This window comes from Leuresthes tenuis, unplaced genomic scaffold, assembly GCF_036924035.1.
Source record: "Leuresthes tenuis unplaced genomic scaffold, fLeuTen1.0.hap1 SCAF_8, whole genome shotgun sequence".
NCBI classification, from domain to species: Eukaryota; Metazoa; Chordata; class Actinopteri; order Atheriniformes; family Atherinopsidae; genus Leuresthes; species Leuresthes tenuis.
The window spans coordinates 6,232,126-6,253,729 of record NW_027325362.1 but is presented as its reverse complement, the minus strand read 5'-3'; the positions used below and the strand labels follow the sequence as shown (position 1 = coordinate 6,253,729).

The following is a 21,604-nucleotide window of genomic DNA, read 5'->3' as shown; positions in this document are numbered from 1 at the left end:
TGCTTTAGATTATATCAATAAAAGCGAAGGCACCCGGAACAAGCCCACGTGCTGAGAGGAAATCTCGCTGCATGTCAGTCTCTCTTTACTGAGGACTCACACCAAAAAACATTGGTACACAAAAAGAAAAGCAGGTTTTTTTTTCCAGGACAGCCAGGCCCCTCCCTGCACACAGACATCCCCACAAACTAAGGAGACTGTATGCGTCTGTGTGCATATGTGTGAATTATGGCCACCGGGAATGAGCTCAGCATTCCAGCACAGACAGAGGCACAGTTTTCATTGGGCTTCAGTGACAACACTGTGGTCGCCTGATATTACCAGTAAACTCACCATTTCTTCGTGCATTCCACCATCAATTCCTGATATGAAGCCACAAACTGGAATTTGGATGCATGCTTCCCCACACGTTGCAGTCTCTTCCACACAGAGGCCATGGTTCTTTAGGAGCGGGTAGTTTCTGTGAGCCCTATCCCGTCCTGGACTTCTTTCTTTGGGCTTCCTTAACACGAAAACACGCTAATGTTTATATCTATCTGAGCATATCTAACCCGCATGGACACATAGTTAAATGTTTCACCGGAAGCACGTTGAAAAAAAATAGAAGACTGTACATCCAGTGCTGGATGGTGATCTTTACAAACTGCGGGATGAATCCAGATGTAAGGACGTGAAATCTCTGCAGCACTCGAGGTCCGATTTAATGGCGCACATGATGCTAAGAGGAAAAGTACTCCATAATTTCGAAAAGCATGATGAGTAATCCACTGGGTATAAATATCACATTTCCATCTGGTGATCTTCCTGCAAAAGAAAGAAAAACAGACACAGTCAGCAGAGCAAAAGCAGGTCCGTAAAGCCCCGATATTCCGGAGTACTCTGAATGATTTCTACATTTTTAACGCTAAGTAGCGCCACCAAACATTAAAATCCCCCGATAAAAAGACGCTATGACCCTTAAACTACCCCGTTATCCCGGACTGTGGCTTTGCACATGTTTCAACAAACAACTTTAAACAACAAATCAACGTAACACTTTCTTCGTGTGTAAGAATGTGATTAGGACTCCGGCACCTCTGCTGCCAGCACGGCGAGCCGGGGGGCTATTCGCTGGTGTGGAAAGCCAACTTGGGATGTTAAAATATAAATTCATGTGCAGAGGCAGTGACAGAGAAGCAATGACATCACACTAAAACAAGTCGAGTTAAAGCCGACCAGTCAACAACCACAACAGCGAGGAACGCCAATCCAAACTGCGACTGTAGTAAATATTTTGTAAACATAAAACATTTGATGGAATGTCTCTGAATCCAGGGAATAGTCTGAGCCGTTGTTTTCCGCCACCCAGAAAGATTCTGCTTCTACGCTAATGAGCAAACACTCACCTTACTGTAGTATCCAACACATTTTCAGTGAGGTGGCCTTAACGACAGGGATGGCAAGCTGTCTGTTACAAGCTAGCAGCCGAAGGAGGGTAGCCCGATACCTAGCTAATTATCTTAACAGCAACACCAGTCATACACCAAGCTAGCCCAGCTAGCGACGACGGCTAGCCATCACAATACGGCACGAGCGGAAACCGTTGCTTAACAGTTAAGACATTTAACTGCCGGTAAGCAGCACGCCTCAAGAATGCGTCAGAAACGACATTTGTCCGCACTTGTCCCGCAGCTAGGCTGAACAAAAGTATTCCGACTCCTAAGAAGGATTCCCACCGCAAAGTAGAATTGTAGTTACTGATAGTTTGACCGACCTGCTTCTCTGGAGTTTGTAAAGTTAGCTAAATTAACAACCATCTTTATTTGGGGTGGTTGAAATAAAACCGTTATTTACATTTTTTTCAGAATAAAAAGCTAACTGTAAAACAATGAGGTGTGTTTTCATTTGAATTTCCAAGTAGTGCAATAAAATATATTCCCTTTCCCCTAAGAGTGTGACAGATTAATACGTATTTCTTCATTTTATTGTTGCAGCGAGAAGTTGATTTTGTTTTGAAGGCCAATCGTTACACTTCCGGTCTGATTCTAATGTTACTGTGGTTGACTTGTCGTAGCCGCGGCTCTCCATCATTTCGTCTGTCGCCTGGATAACTTAAGCCTGAAGAAACGCCCGCGGGCAACAGCCATTGGTGGGATTCTTGTGCCATTTACAGACTGATTAATGGGGCATTTCTGGATTGTTGTTACCACACTGGTCAAGTCCAACATCTATCAAACATGTACATAAATGTCTGAACGGTTCAGACATGAACCTCTTCTGAAGGCTCAACATTCATCAACCAAACCTAAATTATATAATGATTAAATGTCTTGTGGTTGAAACATTTAAAAGCATCTTTATCGGTTGATCATGAAATATTCTCGGAGACTTGTATTATTATATGTGACTTGTATTATGACTTGCATTATACAGAATGTATAACAATATATAAAAATAAAAACAATGCATTAAGTTCAGATAATATTCACCATATTAGGCTTTTACCAGCTCATCCCCTCAGGTTTTGTCTCGAATGAGAATGAGAATCCCATTTCCTGATCTGTCACTTTAATAAGTGGGTATTAACCTCATATTCCTGCATGCTGGGATGTCTTTTTCACATGTTAAAAGGAAATAAAACCCCAACCATCCATCAGAAATCAATACCTATCCTCCCACACATACACACACGTACACAGCAAGAACCATCCCTCACACACCCTTGTTAAGCATCAGGCTTGTCAATGCAGGGCAAAAGGAGGAGAAGGAAGGAGGCTGGCACTGCTGAAATACAATATGAGGCAGTTTAATTTAATAAAAAAAAGATACGGGCATAATAACGGGAAATTGATATCTTATCCTGGGTTTTAAGCAGCATGGGCTAGGCAGTAGATGACTAACTGGGGACACAAGAAAGAGTTTTGAGTTATTATTTTGCTTTGAATCTCCACTCAAGACTCTAAATTCATAATCTTTTGCTTTGAACATTGATCACAGAGCGAAAAAACTGCTTTGTTGTTGGGATTTGTCTGCTAATAATGTGGATTATAAGAAATCTTGATGAAAACATCATCTTTTTTTACAATCTTGGAAATAAATCCCATTCTGGATCAGGTATAGTTTAGATCAGCTTTCATTTAGGGACGTTTTTGTGAACAATTTGGGCTTCAGAGTCAGAGCGGATTTGACAGCGGGGGGCCCGCTGATCCTGCCGCTCTGCGTCGCCCGTTTACATTTCAGTCTGACAGATTACAGGGAGCCTCCCTCCATGCGTCAAGGAATGCTTTGATGTGACAAATGACCCGGTGCTAAATGACGCTTTGTGTGTCTGCCCACATGTCAGCAAAGGCCTCATTTCATAAATAACACCGGGGGGCGACAGGCCTGCTGGTGTGGGTCGGCGGTGTGAAAGAATGAGCATATCACAGAAAGACAGTGGCAAAGATCAAGTGGAGTCCAGTGTGCCTCCTCCTCCTAGAAACAAAGGAATAGTAGTGCTCGTCCCCTGTTTAAATTAGTTGAATTTCCATTTTTATGCTGTTTTAATAGCTTAATTTTCAAGGAAGCAAACCCAGAAGATCCTCTGAATCTCTCAGCGAAAACCACTTTATCTCTTAATCACTTGAACAACTGCAAAGCTGCTCCTGGGATTAGTTTTATGAGCAAATACATTCTTCTCAGCCGAAAACAAAAAGCAAAGCAGCATCCACCCTTCCACAGATGAGTTATGCTCCATTTGGCCAAAATCTACTCCACTTCAAGGAAAAGCCAGAGCAGGTCATGAATCCAAACTGAAGTTAAACACAGTGAACGTCCAGTTCCCCCGTAAAGTTAATGATTGCCTGATTTACTGGAGTTAAAAGCGGGTCATCTTGGCCGCTCATGCACTTGTCTTGTAGTTTGTCTCTTTTATTTGTGTGTTGCAGCTTGCTCCACGTGTGATTGGACCCTTTTCTGCTGCAACACACTTTCTACTTTCCAAATGAAGCCTTTGAGTGCTTACTGCACAAATAGACTCGTAGAAAAGTAGCTCCAATTGTGCTAACATTGGTTTTCTACTCAGGAAATCTGGCAGGGAGAGTTTCACACCTAACTCCTGCGTGTTGATCACGGTCTCTGTGCAGAGCCAACAAAAACACATCCTCCAGGACGGAGGCCAGCTCTTCGAGGGCAGAGCTTCGGGTGTTTTGTGTTAGCCCACTTGAAAAGACCTGTTGACAAAGTTGAGTCCTTTAGATAGAAGCCAAGTGAGTCTGAACCACTTCAGAGGAGCACAGATAGCCAAAAGTGTCACTGTTAACGGTACTGTGAGACGAAGAGGAGAAACATGAACTGAAGTCACGCTGTGTGTAATCAACACACCGCGTACAGTGAGAATATTTTAGGTGTTTATGTTAGAAAACCAACAGTCTGAGTGACTTGTATTCAGCTTATGTATCTTTATCACAGAGCTCGACAGCATATATGAATGATTTTATTGTCAGTAGCATGTGGCTCCAAAGGAATGCATGATCTTGATTGCCCCACAGCCCCGTTTCCTTCAGCTTCAGTTCATATTTTAGGACCACTTGGACTGACTTTGGGGCAATCAGACGCAGCAGAAAAGTCAAATGGTCACACTGCACGAACATCATGACACACACTGTTGTCCTCTCATGTCGTTCAGCCAAGCAGAGCACACAAAGGAGCTGTTCTTCATTCTGACATGTTGATGACCATGCATCCATCACCCTACAAACGGATGGATAAACTGGGGCCAGAGTTAGCGATAAAAAGTTAGAAGGTTTTGAAAGGCAGACTTTGGTTGGGTTTCACCTCTTTGTGAGAGTCGTTATTGGCAATAAAAACAATCTAAAACAACTAGAGGCTTATCTTTTACGACAGACTGGAAAAAAAGTCAAATATTTTGACTTCTGATGACATGGAAATGCACCAAAAATGTACATCTTCAGTTACCAAGACAAAACCCCAAAGCAAAAACAAATATAACTGATGGTAACGTGACCTTTCATGCTTCCACTATTTGTGCTTCCATGTGGAGATGTGAGTGATATGCTTTCAGCGCAAGACTAAGATATCCTGTTTTGAAGTGTACTATCCAGACTCATAGCAGTGTCTTATCTATATCTGTTACAGGAAGCCTGTATATTTTCAGACGCTTGACTGGATACAGGATAAGGCAACTTGCCTCTTGATCCTTGTATCAAAGTCACAACTGGATCAAATATAAAAGTGATTTATGTGTGATTTGACATCCCACATTTAATCTTTTTAACTCAACTTGATTTTGATGATGATTTACATACAGTTTAAAGTCAATATTCAATTTAAAAGACAACATCTCAACAATGGCATAAAGGTATTTTTGAGAGCTTGGTTGTTTTGTTAAAAGCAACACATTCCATATCGTTTTTAAAAAATACATTTTGGTGGATTTCCTCACAACTAATCACGTTAAATGAGTAAGAAAGAAGAGATTCAGCACTCTGTGATTGTGGTGATAAATAATCAAACAATTTTGGATTTCTTAACCTAAAATTGCAAAGAGTTTTTCATCAACAGTTCAAATAATCATTAAAAGATTAAGGACATCTGGAGAAATCACTATGTGAAGGAACGGTGCTAAAAACTGAATGACCTTGATAGTTAAACCCAAATACAAAAATGCTTGACTCTACAGTTGAAATTACTGTTTAGGCTCACAAAAACTACTGGCTGTGAACAAAATTTGTCACGTCATCCATATATGCAAGTTAAATGTGAACCATGGAAACACGTCACCAGTTTTAGACTTGCCCTAAAAAAGCCCTCAAGCCTAAAGTGATGATTGATGATTCACAGTTAAAAATTAATTTTGGAGATCATGGACGCTGCAGCAGGGCGAAAGAGGGGAAGGACCATTCAGTTTGTTGCACAGTTAAGTACCAGCATAGGATGTGGACATATGGCCTGGGTTTGCACATCTGTAAAGGCCCCATTAACGCTGGTTCATACATACAGGTTTTGGAACAACATCTTTCTCAGAGAGGGTCTAACCTAACCTAACCTAACCTAACCTAACCTAACCTAACCTAACCTAATCCAGTAACAAAATTCCAAACAGTATTTTACAGATTTTACTGCAGCATCAAAGACTCTAAACAATAACAACAACAAAAAAGACCTGCTTGTAGTCCAAAAGCATCACCCACTGAAAAGAAATGGCTCATTATCAAAAGAAACATACAACAAATGGAGGCCACGAACAGTGGAGCAGCTGGAAACCAACATCAAGGCAAGTTTGCTTTAAAACTTGCAACAATTAAAACAATCTTACACTGAAATTACACTCAGATAGACAAAAATCCCTTAAAGACGAAGCAGAGAGTTCGCTTTTGTCATGAGAAACAGAAAAGTATGCAGTGCGGCCTCAAGGCATGCTACAGTTGAGAAAGGTGCACAGGTGTAATCATAAAAATATGCCAGTACACCCACTGTTTACCGAATGCAGCAAGCTCACACCTGCAAGCTGCAAGCTGCCAAAATTTGTTCTGGGAAACAAAAGTAATTTCTCAACTGAGGTGAAGTTAGCCAATCAGGTGGAAGGAAAATGTAAACTTCTACAGAACACTTAATCAATAAGTAACTGCTGGTTTTAAAGAATAAATCTGGCGGATCGTCTCATAACTAATGAGGTTAAATTAGTAACTGAGCAGTCTCCCGATAAAGTAAAGGGAAGATTCGTGACTGTGAAAGACTCTGCTGGTAAATACTCAAACAATTTAGAATTTAACATCCATAGTTCGAGTAAAATTGAGAAAGGTGCACAGGTGTAACAAAAATATGTCAAAGCACCCACTGTTTACCAAATGCAGCAAGCTCACGCCTGCAAAAAGCAATTTCTCAACTCAACAGAATGTAAACTGTTACAACACAACTTAATCATTAAGTAACTGCTGGGATGAATAAAAGAAATCTTAAAATGAAGATGTTTAACAGTGTAAAAGTAGGCCATAGAAGAGATTGTTATGTTTAGAGAGTCTATTCAGGTGTTCAGACAGCATCTGTTACAGTTTTTAGACACACTGAACTTGGTCACAGAGGTTATTCTGGCAGTGTCACAGCACTGTGGGTCCACCTCGCTCTGCTGTGTCACTGTGGAATTAGAATTGAATTAATCTTCCTTTTTTTCTTTCCTGCTGAGGAATGGAGTTGAAGGGAAAGCAAATTACCCATTTACACTCATCCGAGTGGTTATTAGAGCTGTGTGAAATTTCTCCCACATTCAACCAGGGAGAGCCTGGACTGGGCACAGACTGCACAATGAGCACCGCTTAGAAGAATCACTTTTCCGTCACATAAAAATGGTGCTGATTACATATGGCCTGTGAGCTGCTGATAATGACAGCCAATACGTCACATTTCTATTTTATGCTGACCGTGACAGTGCCACAGATCAGGGCGAAATGGTACAACGGTTACAAAATGAATGTTTACTCAAGCTCTCATAGATTTAAATCCCACCATCTGCTGAGTGCAGTGGGTCTGAATATCTCTAAATAACCTGGACTGAGGAGTTCAGTGTGCTTAGTGTTTAAGTTTTTCTCTGACTCTGCAAAAACAGCAACGCATTTGTTTTCAGTTCTGGGAAATAACACAAAGCACGATGACGGATATACGTGTCTGTTTAATCCAGTGTCATATTCAGTGCCCTTCAGAATAAACACTTCAAACACTGAAGTATCTTAACCAGAAAGAGACGGTTGGCTCTGTGCAGTGAACAGCTCTGGAGTCCCTGGAGCAGAATGTGGATGAACATAATGGACAATACTGCCCATCCTCTGCATGACGTCATGTTGAAACAGCAGAGGGTGTTCAGTTAGAGGCTTCTTCAGCTTCACTGCAACACAGAGCAGCACAGGAGGTCATTCCTGCCAACAACAGTAACCAAGAAGAAGAAGAAGAAGAAGAAGAGTTACGGCAACATTCCAACTTTCCATTTTCATTCCATTTTCATTTCGTTACATCTGTACATAAAAAAGTTAAGCAAAATGGGAGAAATCTAGGTGTTAAGCTCTCTCAAATCCAATGCCAATAAGAGTCTTGAAAGTTTCTAACAAAACAATGTTGGCAGTAGTAAAAAAAACTCACCGACAAACAAGGAACAGGTTACGATAAAAAACCACAACAGAGGGCTGAGAAAAAAAATATTTAGAAAGCTTAGACACAATGGTACAAATACAGTTTACCAGGTAAGAGATGTGAGACAGCCAGGTGAGTGAAGTGGGAACAGAGCCGTGACGTAATCTGCTAACACCAATACAGGTGTGGAGCAAACTTAACAGAAATGAGGAAAAGACCAATAAAACAGGAGGTGAATGTAAAGCTCAACTGGTTAAGCAGGGTGTCGTACCTCAACACACCTCCTGTCCTGTCCTTACTGTGAAATAAAGGCCACTGGTGCTCTAAAGACTTCTTAATAATGAAAGAAAACAGATAATTTGAGCTTAAAACAACACCTGAAACACTGGCTAGATTAGGAGCAGCTTCTGCAAAAGCACAATCACCTCCGTCTGCTTGGTCGACCCCTGTGTTCCCACTGCAATAGTGTGATGTAAAGGTTGTAAAACCTGAAAAAACTAGCAGTGAAATCTTAAATCAGTCTTGAAATAAAGAGAAAGCCAGTGGAGGAGGAGCAGCTTTGGTGTTGTATATTCACACCAACTAAGAGATAAGAGCACTGCATCCACAAACAAAGAATAACAATAATTTTACCAAGAGGTAATAAAGACTTTACAAAAGCTCAGAAGGAGAGAGGAGGCTTTACATTGGCTTTACAAGTCTGAAAAAGCTTGTTCTGACAACTGAGCTAATCTGTTTGTCAAATTTAAAGTATCAAGATCAAGATCACTCTCAAGCATTTGAAGATCCTGGCTGTGGAACACTGAGCCAGCTCTTTAGTCTCTCAAGGATACTAAAGGATGCAGGAGAGTTCTTGCAAACAGTCTACATGTGTTTTATGGAGTTGGACGGGTTTTGTCTGAGGTGCTCCGGGAGTATCAACCACCAGTACTTTTGCTACAGGCCAATGGGTCCTTGAGCTTAGTTTGTGCCGCATAAAGCAAGATAAAGGGTATCTGGGCTCAAAGGAGAAGGGTCAAAGCATCCAAGAGAGGTTAAGATTAGAATTGCTACTTTTCCACATTGAAAGGAGATGGTCAGGAGGTGTTTTGGAAATGTCCCACCAGACAGACACCTCGGGGCAGATTCAGGACTCGCTTAGAGAGAACATATCTCTTGGCTGGCTTTGGCACACCTGAGTGTACATCCAGAAGAGCTGGAAGATTTACATGGGGTGAGGGAGGTCTGAGGATCTCTGGGATCCGGTCTGCGGTAAACAGAACAATATATGGACGGATGGACTAAAGGTATCTTTAGAAAAAACAGGACAGATTCCAAACTGGAGCCTTGAGGAACTCCGCCTGTAAATGCTGCTGTCAAAAATTCACTTTAGTTCAATTAAGTTATAGATGATATTTAATTAACCCCCAGAGAGAGATCATATTGCTGCAGTATGAATTATTGTTATAGAAATGTTATCATTGTTGAAAGAAAACCTTTAGAAAGTTAACATGTAGCAGGCAGAGGTGTGGTAGAAAGAGAATGAATAGATTGAGGGTTTTTTTGTTACCTTGGTAACAGAATTTCCCATGATGATCAGAGGAAGGATGGGTTTAAAATTCTTCGTCATTACTCTCCATTTTGTTCCTGCTCTGCATCCTAGACAGCTTTTCCTCAACTTATCTGGATTTGCCATTTTTCAGATATATTTCTATTTCCGTCTCAAGATGATATGAAAAAAGATACAAAACAGACAATATTTGTCCAGAACTACTGCACCAGACTGCCACTAGTGTGGGTCTGAGTCCTTTCCATCCACACTTAAACCACTGTAAAAGTTTCCCTTTAGTTCCTTTGTGCTGGCAACAATAAAGTCCAAAAGCACCAGAACAGCACAGTTCCCTAAATCAATACTTAAACGGCTGTTTCCATATTATAATGTGACTCAAAACAAACTGAAATCTTTTGTGGATGCTGCAGATGGATACAAGGTAACTTAGTAATTGGCCTAACAATCAATAGGGTAGATAATAAGAGTCTGCACCACAGCATGTGTAGAGGGAGCTGGAGCGCAGCCTGACATAAGATATGGAGTCAACAGCGCAATAACATATAACCCAACAGCATTAAACACTTCTTTAGCTTCCGTCTGAGTGTATAAATCAAAATAGGAAACTTAGAGTTTATGTGCTTGTAATGTTTATACCTTTAAAAGCATGAACAGCCATTTTAGCTTCCCTCTGAGAATCCTGAATAGCAGGAATAAGGGTCTGAGAAATGTCTTACATATAAATGAATGTATCATGATCGTGGAAAAGGACACCCTTGTTCTGTTAGCCTCGTCTGCAACAAAAGAAGAGGAAGACAGAAAGGGAACAAGCTAGACTAAATCAGTTTACTGCAGGATCATTAGCGAACAAGTGTTAAGTCCATATCAGCTCACTGAATGAACAGTGACAGCCCAGCAGACAAGTCTCTCTCCAGTTACTCCACCCAGGAGAGAGCTCCTCACTTCCTTTCACACAACCTGAACAAAGGTTGAATTAGTCCCTGGATGGTTGTCTTGGCCTTTTTGGGAGCCCACTCAGGCGTGTTGAGAGCAGAATGACTTCCTTGTGAGCGCCAGCAGCTGAGATTAGACATATCCGCCTGCCTTTTTAATGGCTTGGTAATTAACAGCATTGGTGGCTGTTTGAAGTCATTAAGGTGTTCAGTGGTAGGGGTGATTAATCAACACCTCAGAGGCTGTTTGATATGCAGAAATCAATAAAAAAAAACATTTCTCGTTAGCATTTGTTATTGGTTTTCCTCTCTGTGTGGCATAAAACAGCTGATCAGTTACAGTATCTGAGTTTAAAGCTGCTATTTAGTTTTGTGTTGTGTTCTGCTCAGTTGGTCTTCATTGTGAGTGTGTTAGTGGGTCTATACGACTCACAGTCTCGGCTCTGTAATAATCATTAACTTGGAAAGTCTTTGTCAATATGAACCTCTAAAGATTTATATCAACAGAGAGGTGATTAACACTATCAGGATGTCTCTATTTAAGAAGGTCCCTATTTCCAGCAACGTGAAAAACAATTAAAACTGCAACCAAAATGGCCCTTTTATGCCTATATTCATCTTATTTTAGCTCCTATCAAAGCTTCGACTGTGTCTCCACCTATCCTGTGGATAGAGCATGAACAAAGCAATTCAAAGGGTTTTACAGAGAACATTAAATGTACAAAGACTAAATGAACATTACTAAAGTTAAGAAAAAAAGACTAATTAAAAAGAGTTTATTTGGAGTATTTATCAAGGTCCTTCAGTTTAATTCCATCAACTGAATGCAGCGGTAAATACAAAAGCCTAAAGATTTTGTTTTAAAAGAGACAGAAGTTGACCTACTTGCAGTTCTCTGGGAGTCTGATCCATACATATGATGCATAACAACTAACAGCAGCTTCTACACGTTCAGTTTTAGTTTAGTAGATGGAAAACAAACCCTCTACTGAACTGAGATCGCTGTAACTTTCATAAAGAAGAAATTGAAACTATTTTATCCATAAAACCATTTAAAAATTAGCTCTTTTACTGACAGGAAGCCAGTGGAGAGACCCCACACCTGTGATTTGATCTACTTTTCTGGTGATAGTACTTTTCCTCAGGTGATAGTAGGCGGACTTCATAACTGACCTTATTTGGCTGTTGGAGTTCAGGTCCGACTCCATTATAATACACACATTTCTGGCCTGGTTTGTGGTGTTTTGACATCACTGACGGATAGAATTCAAACCGTTCTTCCAAAGACAATGACCTCAGTTTTCTTTATTTAGTTAAATAAATGTTGAATAAAAGAGGCCCCAGAACTGAACCCTGGAGAACTCCACGTCATTTTTTTGTCCACTCAGATGTGGACACAAAGTGGTTTCTGTCTTCTTAAGAGCATTCAAATCAGTTTAGCTCTGTGGCATAAAGTTCCATCCAGTTTTACAATCTGTGGAGCAAAATATTGTGGTCGATTGTATCAAACGCAGCACTGAGATCCAGTGAAACTAAAACAGAAATGTTGCCGTTGTTGCTGAGGTCTCAGTGTTGTGACATGGAAGAAACCCTGACTTGAAGATGTCACAACAAGAATTGGTTCAACTGTTGAAAAACATATTTCTGTATGGTTTTACCTAAAAAGAGAAGGTTTTATAGTCTATAATTATTCATTTGTGAGCCGTCTGTGGAAAGACATCTGATAGAAGAGATGTGTTAACAACTTGCAGGAACTGGAAGCATTCTTGAAAGTTTGTTGGTTGAACATATGCTGGATATGCAACTTTATGTGCTTTAACACCTCCTCATCATAGCAGACACTGTTGATCTAACATTGAACATTATCTACCTGGCCAGATATTCACCAGTAAACCCCGTCCATTGATTGACTTGATGAGCTGTTGGACGTCCTTGCTCTGAAGCATCTGGTCTCCCTGCCTTTGAAACCGCCTCATACCAGAATGGAGGGGTCCGGTCGCACAGTCAAAAAATACTTCCTTAACTATCTCCTTTGGCATAGCATTCACCTGATCATCCTTTATGAGAGGAAGGAAATAATTACATCCCAAAAGTCCTTGCCACCTCAGCTTTTATAGTGACGCTCATTATTTTCATCCAGTCGTACCAACAGTGATTCATGTGGATAAATATGAGGAGGATGAGCATAAGAAAGCTGTGACAGTACTGTACTTCCCTTTTATTTTTCTTTCCCTTTTCAGGAACAAACTTTGATGATAAAGTAATTTTCTATACTATCTCTAACATTAAATATATTACATACTTTTCACGTTAAGCACTTTTAGTTGAATATCTATTGACAATTTGTAGTTTCAGTGCTGCAGACTGACAACATAGCTGTGTCAGTGTGGTCAAATTCTCATTTCACCGCCGTCTTTTCCTATCATCTTTAACCCCATGATGTTTTCCACAAGGTCGGGCAAAAGAGCTTAGGAAAAGACAATAAATTGAATATTTTTTTTACAATTAGACCGGAGCCGTGTTATCAGGCCCAAAGCTTTTTTTCCAGGCCTAAAAGCTCAGCTGCTAGCCTAAAGGGGGCCTTGAACATGCTTAAAACCTGTAGCGTGGCTGACATATGTTTTAAAAATTAGTGTGAGGCAGCTGCTCATTCCTCTTTTGAAGATCTGGAAACTACATTTGCCGCTTGGTAGGCATTCTTCATGCCTTGGTAGATAAGTTTGAACTACAGAGGAGGTATTTCAGACAATGTATACGAAGTCTCTTTAATGTGGAAAAAATAACTCCCTTTGGTATGGATTTCTTTTGCAGAACACTTACAAACTTTGCACAACGAGCTGCAAGGGAAAGCCCCAAAAAGCATAAAGTGGCCTGCATAAGTGGAGCGAGCAGGGATTGTCAAACACGTCCAAACAGCAAATAAGACTAAGAAATAAACATCTTTGGAAACTATTCAATGAAATATATCACAGGTTAAAGGTGATGTGCGGCTTGTATGAAGAAGCTTGGTTGTTCAGGGAAAAGCCAGATTCACCGAGGTCCAAACATTCAATCTACAGAGAATTTAAGGGGCAGATTATCACATCAGGCTCTTTTGCGCTCTGAAACGGGGTGGCGCATGTCAAAGTTCCATGCACACGAAGGCCTGGATGTAAGGATTTCCATCAGAACATCACACGGCAGTAAGATAATCAACAACATTCATTTCACCTGCAGTGGCTGGGCAGAGTACATTCAGTTTTTCAAACATACGGTTCGGCTCCTTAATGTCACGTTTCTGGAGTGACAACACTTTATTTACAGTCCTCCTTCAGGTCAAGTGTTTAGATCAGAAACATAATCACATTTTCACATTAACATCAGCCAGTTGATCCTAAAATGCACCCAGATGTGCAGACTTGCAGGTTGACACCACACAGCTTGTCCGATGCTTGTTAATATCTTTTTTATACTTAAACCACCAAAAGAGTGACTGATTTATTTGTGTTGTCAGGGGGAAAAGGGTCATATGTATTGACATACAAGCTACTGAAGGCCAATTGTTTCAAGAGAGGCAGAGTGTGCTATTCATGTGAGATTCTGAGGGAAGAGGAAGCGTTACTCGGCTCACTTCCACCACCCTGATTTCTGCAGATATTTGAGCTGGCCTACTTAAGGTCATAAAGCCACTTATGCTGCTTGTCCCTAATGTAAACTGTCCAGCTCAACAAAGACGAACGGTCAGCACAATTCACATAATTATACTCTGGACTCAGTTTGTCGTGTCTCTCAGCAGTTTGCTGACACAAAAGTTACAGTAAGAGAGTTTATTGCTGCAGACCCTTTGAGAAGTGCTTGAGAAGCACAAGAATGAGAGGTTAGTTGTGTTTATGTTGCTTTTGCAGAAATCAAGCTCTTCATCAGACTCTTGTCTGATATCTAATCTCCCCGTTGGGCAAAGAAGAACCAGAAGGACAAATTTTCTCTAAAAGACACATAAGCGAATTGAGTCTGAACAGTATTTGCTGTTTAGGCTTTAATCCTAAACAGCAGGCTTTAATCAAGGAAACAGAGAGAAGACAAGAATGGATCCTGTTGTGTTTGACCTGCATGTAGAAATCACAAAAAAAAAAAAAAAAAATTACCAAACAACTCCCAGAAAATACCCTTTCCCCTCATTTCACAACCATGCATGTGTGCACTGCATGTGAGGAGGAGTTGCTACATATGTTTTTGTGAAAGACCCTTTGGACAGTTTCACTTTACTAGCAGCTGATGTGATTAAAAAAAAAGAGTTTTCATGACATAAAAGGAGCAGAAGTGTTTTCAACATGATACTCTTCTTATCAGTTTTGTAATGGTTTAATGTGGGGAAACAAAATGTTTCTGTTTAAGTAAGCAGAAAAGCTGTTTAAAAGCTGCTCTGTCCGCTGCTTTGATTACCAAGGATCAAAGTTATTTTAGTTTAATTTTTCCATTTCTATTGTAACAACTGAATCACAGCTGAGCTGTAATCCATCATTAACTTCAAAAGCTCAAAGCAAATAGTTAAAAATGTCTGTTGAAAATGTCTGACACATTTAGATGTCTGTAAAAAGAGACAAAAACATGTGAATGAGAGCATCTTCATTGGGAATTCTGCTATATTAATATACACTTTGCTGTTTTAATGTGAAGATGCTAAAAGATGGAGCTTTGGAGCTTGTGCGGAGCACTTTTGGTCCATTTGAGTCGAGTTGAGCATTGAAGGAACTAAAACTAGAGGCACATATCCATCTATTGAAGTCATGATGTCTTCAAGGAGACCCAAAACAGACCCCCCCACATGAAATTCCTGTCATGGTATTATTCTAATTTATTGTTTTTTTGCTTTATTTTCATCATTACAGACTCTGAATTGTTCAATAGCTGCAAAGATAAAACTACTGATACCACCATCAGTCTGTAAAACAAAGCTTAAGTACCAGTTTGAGGAATTCAATGAGCCTGGATGTTTATAACACCTGGATGACTTGAGAATGCAGCTTGTTAAACTTTGCCTTGTTTTGCCGAGTCAACAGAATGAAAAAGTTGCTGAACTTCTGCACAAAGCTTGCTGCATCTCCTCTCATGCTTGCAGATTGGCAGAGGGGTAATCAATCTGTTCTGGAGTTTATTATCAGGAGTTTTTCCTCGCTGGCTGTCCAAACATATTGAAGGCAGGAGAAAGGCCTGGAAGACTTAATAATCTTGGCAGTGCTGCTGACAAAGACTGAAGCAAAGAATCCAAAGAAACTGTATTCGAAGCTTCTTAAAAAAGGAAATTATGCACTGAAAATAAAAATGGATTTTACTGATAGCCTATCCTGCAAAACTCAAATCAGAGACAGAAACAAACACATCCTCCCAAAATTCCTTTTGTTGAGGTTTATTATAAAAACGGCGACTGCGACGAGCAGGAGGTCAAACAAAAGGAGAAATAAAACAGATCCAGCAGTGGGAAGCCTCACATTCCCCCCAGTGTGTACAGCTGATCTTGCTGGCCCACTCATTGCTTGCAGGTGTAATAACATGAACTGATCCAAGGCTTGAGTTTGGGTCTCAGCTACTCACAGAGAAGATATTTCTACGCCCCTCTCCTCTGGAAAACAGCCTCTCAGCGGTGGTTTGCAATACAAGTCACTCCGGGCAGATATCCCCCCTCCTTCCCTTCCTGTTTTATTGTGTGTTAACCCAAACATTTTATAAGCTAATATTCAGCCTGACATAATGAAAAATGCCAAGTCACCATGTTTATCACAAAGCATATTCGTACTACACACATCATTGCATTTCAGTCATCAGTGAACGACACGCTGCCTTTTCTCTAAGCATTTAAACGTATAATTTAAGGTCATAAAATGGCACAAGAAAAGCTTAAAAAGCACAGAAACAGTACAGTACTGTGCTATTTATACACCGGTTAAATCACGCAGATTCAAAATCTTTGGCTTATGACTTGTGTGACTTGAAGGTAGGTGATGTGTCATTGATCTCAGAATTCAGATTCAAGGGTTTGCTCGTTTGTTCTGAAAGCTTTTAGTCAAATAAATACTTCTTCATTTGAATTAATTCTTAATTCGATTTAATTACAACCCCCTATTCCATGAGTGCATCATGTTCCTCCAGCTGGTTCTCTTTAGTTCCACTTACTTTTCCTGACCTCAGTGACCTTGTCCCAACATTTCACACACATGATTTTAAGTTGTATATCTAGTTATGTTTGCCTGCTGCCTCTTGCTTTGTTACTCCTCCAGTCAACCGTTGTCTGCAGTAAAATGTTACATGATGATGCTTCAATCAAAGCTATAAACTGACACAAATCAGATGAGGCATAATCTACCAAACTGGAGTAAAGTGAAGTGGAGGAAATGTAAGCCAGCTGGTGGTTGACTCTGGGTCATCGTTTGCTCTCAGATCACATCTGGGCTCCAAGGCCCAGTAGAGGCAGATGTTATGAGTTAATATAATTTTATTATAGTGATGCTTTGGTAAAATACGACCCACTTATGGACGATAAGGCGGATAATAGCCTAAGCCACATAGTAAGTGTATTATTAGGCATAATATACATTGAGAATCTGTTGCAGAGGCTGTGGGTTGTTCTTGTTCACAGTAAAATCACACTCTGTTATTACTGCCACACGATGATGGAAGCTATAGAAATTCCCCACAGTTTAACAGACTCGCCACACATTTTTGAGCCCAAAAATACCACAAAAATGACAGATATTCATTTGGGAAAGATGATCGCTCTGTTTTGGACATGGATCATAAGTACAGGCTGACAGAATTGCTTCAGACTTCTGTTTTAGACTCTGAGCCCTAAATTGAGGCAAAAAAGCTGTGAGAATGTTTCCTCTTAACTATCGTTCACACAGTTGTCATAGTGACAAATTTAACTTTAAAACCTTTAACCTTGCACTCAGGAAGTTGCTGTCTTCTCTCATTTACTGCATTTTCCTTCATTTATCAGTCATTTGAAGTGCTCAAACAACACAATTATGATTAGCAAGCAGCAGCTTCCTGGGTGACTCATTCGGAGTAATTTGATTCATTACTTTCCTAAACATACTGTTCGACTGTAACTGAATTTGCCTCAGCAATAAAAAGGCTTTCATACAACCGAATGAGGGCTGTAAACACAAACTGCTTCTATGCAGACACAACAACTGGCACCCTTTACTAAAAGTTTGTGTCAGAAGCAGCCTTTAAAAGTTTCTTGTAGCCATGTTTTCAGTTTAAAAACAGTCCATTTTTCATTTTTAACTATCCTTTTGTACTGCTGGATGTGTGCTTTGGGTTGCTGTCCGACTAACCGACCAAAGACGTTTACATTAAAGCTAATTTTCTGACTCTGAGTTACATCTTTGAAGCATTCTTAGCTGACCTCATGACCGAGCGAGAAATAGTTGTTGGTCCACATCAGAAAGCATTGTAGTTTCACAATGAAACCTCAAAGATTTACTACCCTCATTGTACTTTCATGTTTCCCTCCCACTCCTTTCGCACAAGCAAATGATGAGGGTTAACTATTAAAAAGTGCAAGATTACGGTTGGAAGGAATCTACATGGTTAGGTCTACATGTTAAAAACATGGTTCCACGTCTTAAAGTGAAGTCGCTGCCCAGCAGACAACAGCTCAGTTTACTACCTCAGATAAATGTGTTTCTGGTGAGGCAGGCTGCAACATTCAGTACCTCCAGTGCCAGAGGCCACATCAAGGCAGTTTTTTACAGTGGGAAGGATGAATATTATGCTCTGCATTCTCAGATAGCTTCTCTTTAGTTTCCTCTGTCCATACAACATCATACTGGAAGGGTAAAACCATTCCTCTTTCTCTGCTGTGCCTTTCTTTCTGTAGTCATGTCTTTGCTTCATTCACCGTACAACGCATGTGTTTTACATGTGTTTTTTTGTTCTTTTTCCACAATCAGTATCTGTTTGTCCTGGAAGCATCTGAACAGGCTGCTGTTATAAAACTTGCCAACATTTCTAACGCTGCCGACCCTTTGACTCTACAGCCGATCAAATTTGGCTCCACACTGTCCCTAATGTTAATTTCTGAGGACGTGCACAAACAAGCTCTGAACCAACGCAGGATATGCGAGGCAGCCATGATAAAAAAGCATATCAGTGGGTAAAAGCAAGTATAACCCTGGCCTGACTGGATGCTAGTGACTCTGCTTAAATAGTAAAGTATGATGCAACACAAATCAGTTAATAAAAAGAGTTCAGAGTTCAGGTCGAAAAGAGAGGATTCTGTCTTTAGTCACCACAGACAGGAAAGAAATAAAGACTCACAGTCTGTTTAATCTGCAGTTCAGATCACCCAAACTGCCAATTTCATACCTGATACCCATCTGAGTGAAAAAGTCAAACCCTGTCTGTGAAATCCAGCCAATATTTTGCTATTTAATTTGCAGAGAGAGAAGTGTGAAAAACAGAAACCAAACAGCCGAATATGGTCAGTGATTAGTGCTGAGTGGAAGCGAACGATGCAGCAGGGAAGTTTCATAACACTGTTTAACAGATGGACGTGCACGTTAAGAAAGTGGTGGTCCGCCACCCTGCATGTCAGCTGATCTGTGGGAAAGAGAGGAAATGAAAGAAGGAAGAAGAAGGGAGTGACAATAAACAGAAAGTAAATGAAGAATGTCTCTTTATTTGAAAGAAGAGCCTGAAACAAACTAACAAGAAGGCTTCTTTTTAGTCTGAGGTGCGTCTAATCGTCTACGAAAACAAGCAGACATGAAATGAAAGATTTTGAATCCAAGAGGAAAAGATTCTTCAACTTTATCTGAAAATCTTGGCTCGAAGCTTTTCCCTTTAAGTTGCACCAAACTACTGATATAGTCCAGCTACTTTATTCTTAGATAGCTCATTTCTGTTTGTTAACTTTGTATTGAATCTGCAGCCTTGCAGTGTGAAGATAAAGTCAAGTTATATGGAAACACTTGATTACATGTCGGTTTCTGCAATAAAAAGGAAAAATATATTAAATTAATCAACTAAAAAAGCACTTGAAAGCCAGCTGAATGATTTTCAGACCATGAGAAGTGAAGTGAAGCAAATCTGTAGCCTTGAGTTAACCCTAAACATAATTATACTGATAAATAAACATAATCATTTTTAATGTTATCGTAAGAACTGTGACCGAGTAAAATAACAGCAAAATGGCGAAAAAGTGGGAAAAAATTGCTGCGACACTCAATGCTACGGAGACATTTTTTCTTTATTGCTGTTTTCTTATCCCCCAGGTGCATGATGGGAAATAATCTGACAAAAATCTAGTTATGGTCTTGCAAATAGTGACTCCAAAATCTTTAGTCCGTGACTTAAAACTCTGACATTGTCTTTAGCTGTGAGAAGGTTTAAAGTAGTCCCGTACATGGGAGGCCTTCATGTTTCTTATTCTCTTCATTTCTTAGATAACCAGTTTTTTCATGAGGGGCAGCAGCTGTAGCTTCTTGATGTGACCGGTCATTATGTAATGTTGAGTAAATTAAATCATGATTATGAACCCTGACAGAGTTGTTAAAACAGTGTGTGGGAGACATCAGGCTGGAGAGGATTTTCTCTTCCTTTTCCAGTGATCTCGGGGACAGAAGGCTGAGTGGGGGTGCTTTAACCATCTCTCTGTATATTTTAACAGGAGCTACACCACAAACCCTGAGCCCAGCTGCTCTGAGTCCTCAGAGAGGCGAACATGCATGCTCAGGTACAACGAATTGAAGCAAAGAGAAATTTCCATGCTACCTGTTGGTTTTTCTCAGCCAGGCAACATTTTTTAATTGTACTTGAACGCATATGGTTGAATTTGATTGTAAAATGGCTTAATTTGAACTTGAAGCACCTTGAGATTACATTTGTTATGATTTGATTTGGTGCTATAAAGGCAAAACTGAATTGCACTGAATTAAAAAACAAAGATATTTACTGTGGACCATTACACGATCACCATTTCATATTTGAACTTTATTTCTTTGTTTGAGCCTGTTTGGATCAGTATAAGTCGGGAGAACTGATCGCGAACCCTCGATAAAAGCATGTTAAGAAGCTAAAATGTGAATCTACTCATCTGAAATAAAGTTTAATACCAATCTTGTGCTGACTTGTCTGTAAAGGAAGAAAATTTCCCACTTCTGTGTGCTTCACTGCTCATCGTTAGTCTGCACATTATGTTACATTTTAGACTTTACATCCCTGATATTCTTCTTTTCTGCAGGTCTTGTGATGATTTCCTCCAACATCCCCCTCCAGGGGCACTCCAGCACTTTCATTTCCCTCTTCTCACTTCCTTCACTTCGGCCTCCTCGTCTTGACTCTTTTTGATTGCTGCTCCCTTCCCCCTTCATCATTTTTCTCTCCACACTTTAACTCTACAGCCATCCTTTTCCTATCTTTTGATTTCCTACAGTCACTCAGTCATTTCCCCTCTGTTTTCATTCCCTTTGCTCCTCATTTCTGAAAGAATGCAAAGAATCAGAGCACAACGTCCTTCTGTTACGTTATTTTGTAGTGTATTTAATCAGAGGTCTTATTTTCTTTTATGTTTTCCTCTGCTGCTTGTGTGATACATAAATCCTGCATAAATAAAGATTATTATTATTGTTTTTTTAGTGTGGACTGAAGGGAAATGAGTGTAGAAATTGAGTTCTTGTACTATTTTGTTGCTTTTTAAGATAAAATAGACCTTTATTCGTCTCACAAGGAGAAAATTAAACTAATGTTTTGGAGCATTGATTGATATTCAATCCCTAACTTCATTATCTGTGTTAGAGTTTCAGCTGGTAAAAACATGTTAACATGCATTTTAAAACAGCAGTTTTGGTCAGACTAAGATGATGATTTGATTTTGCTTCGTGGCTTTCTTCTGCCATGATTTTGTTGCCTTTTAGGATCACTGCTGATCAGAGTTGAAGTGGTCAGGATGACAAAGGCCCCGTCCACAGGCCAGTAAGAGTGTGAAAATGTTGTGAATCAGATGTTGTGGCCCTCTCAGTCACAGCTGAATCAGGATTCC

General features: G+C 40.0%; 1 protein-coding gene across 5 annotated transcripts in view; it reads right to left on the bottom strand.

Annotated features, from left to right (window-relative positions):
- The window catches only part of ehbp1 (EH domain binding protein 1), a 119,768-nt gene extending 117,979 nt beyond the window's left edge, over positions 1–1,789 (bottom strand). For 4 of the 5 annotated variants that reach the window (XM_072390589.1, XM_072390591.1, XM_072390593.1 and 1 more), the window contains exons 1-2: positions 1,386–1,789; positions 334–804 (exon numbers count right to left, since the gene is read on the bottom strand). In XM_072390589.1, coding sequence (XP_072246690.1) covers positions 334–437 — 104 coding nt within the window. In that variant the 5' untranslated portion in view covers positions 438–804; positions 1,386–1,789. The remainder of the gene's footprint in view (positions 1–333; positions 805–1,385) is intronic. The other variant, XM_072390590.1, reaches the window with a different exon arrangement.
- Positions 1,790–21,604: the final 19,815 nt, after the last annotated feature.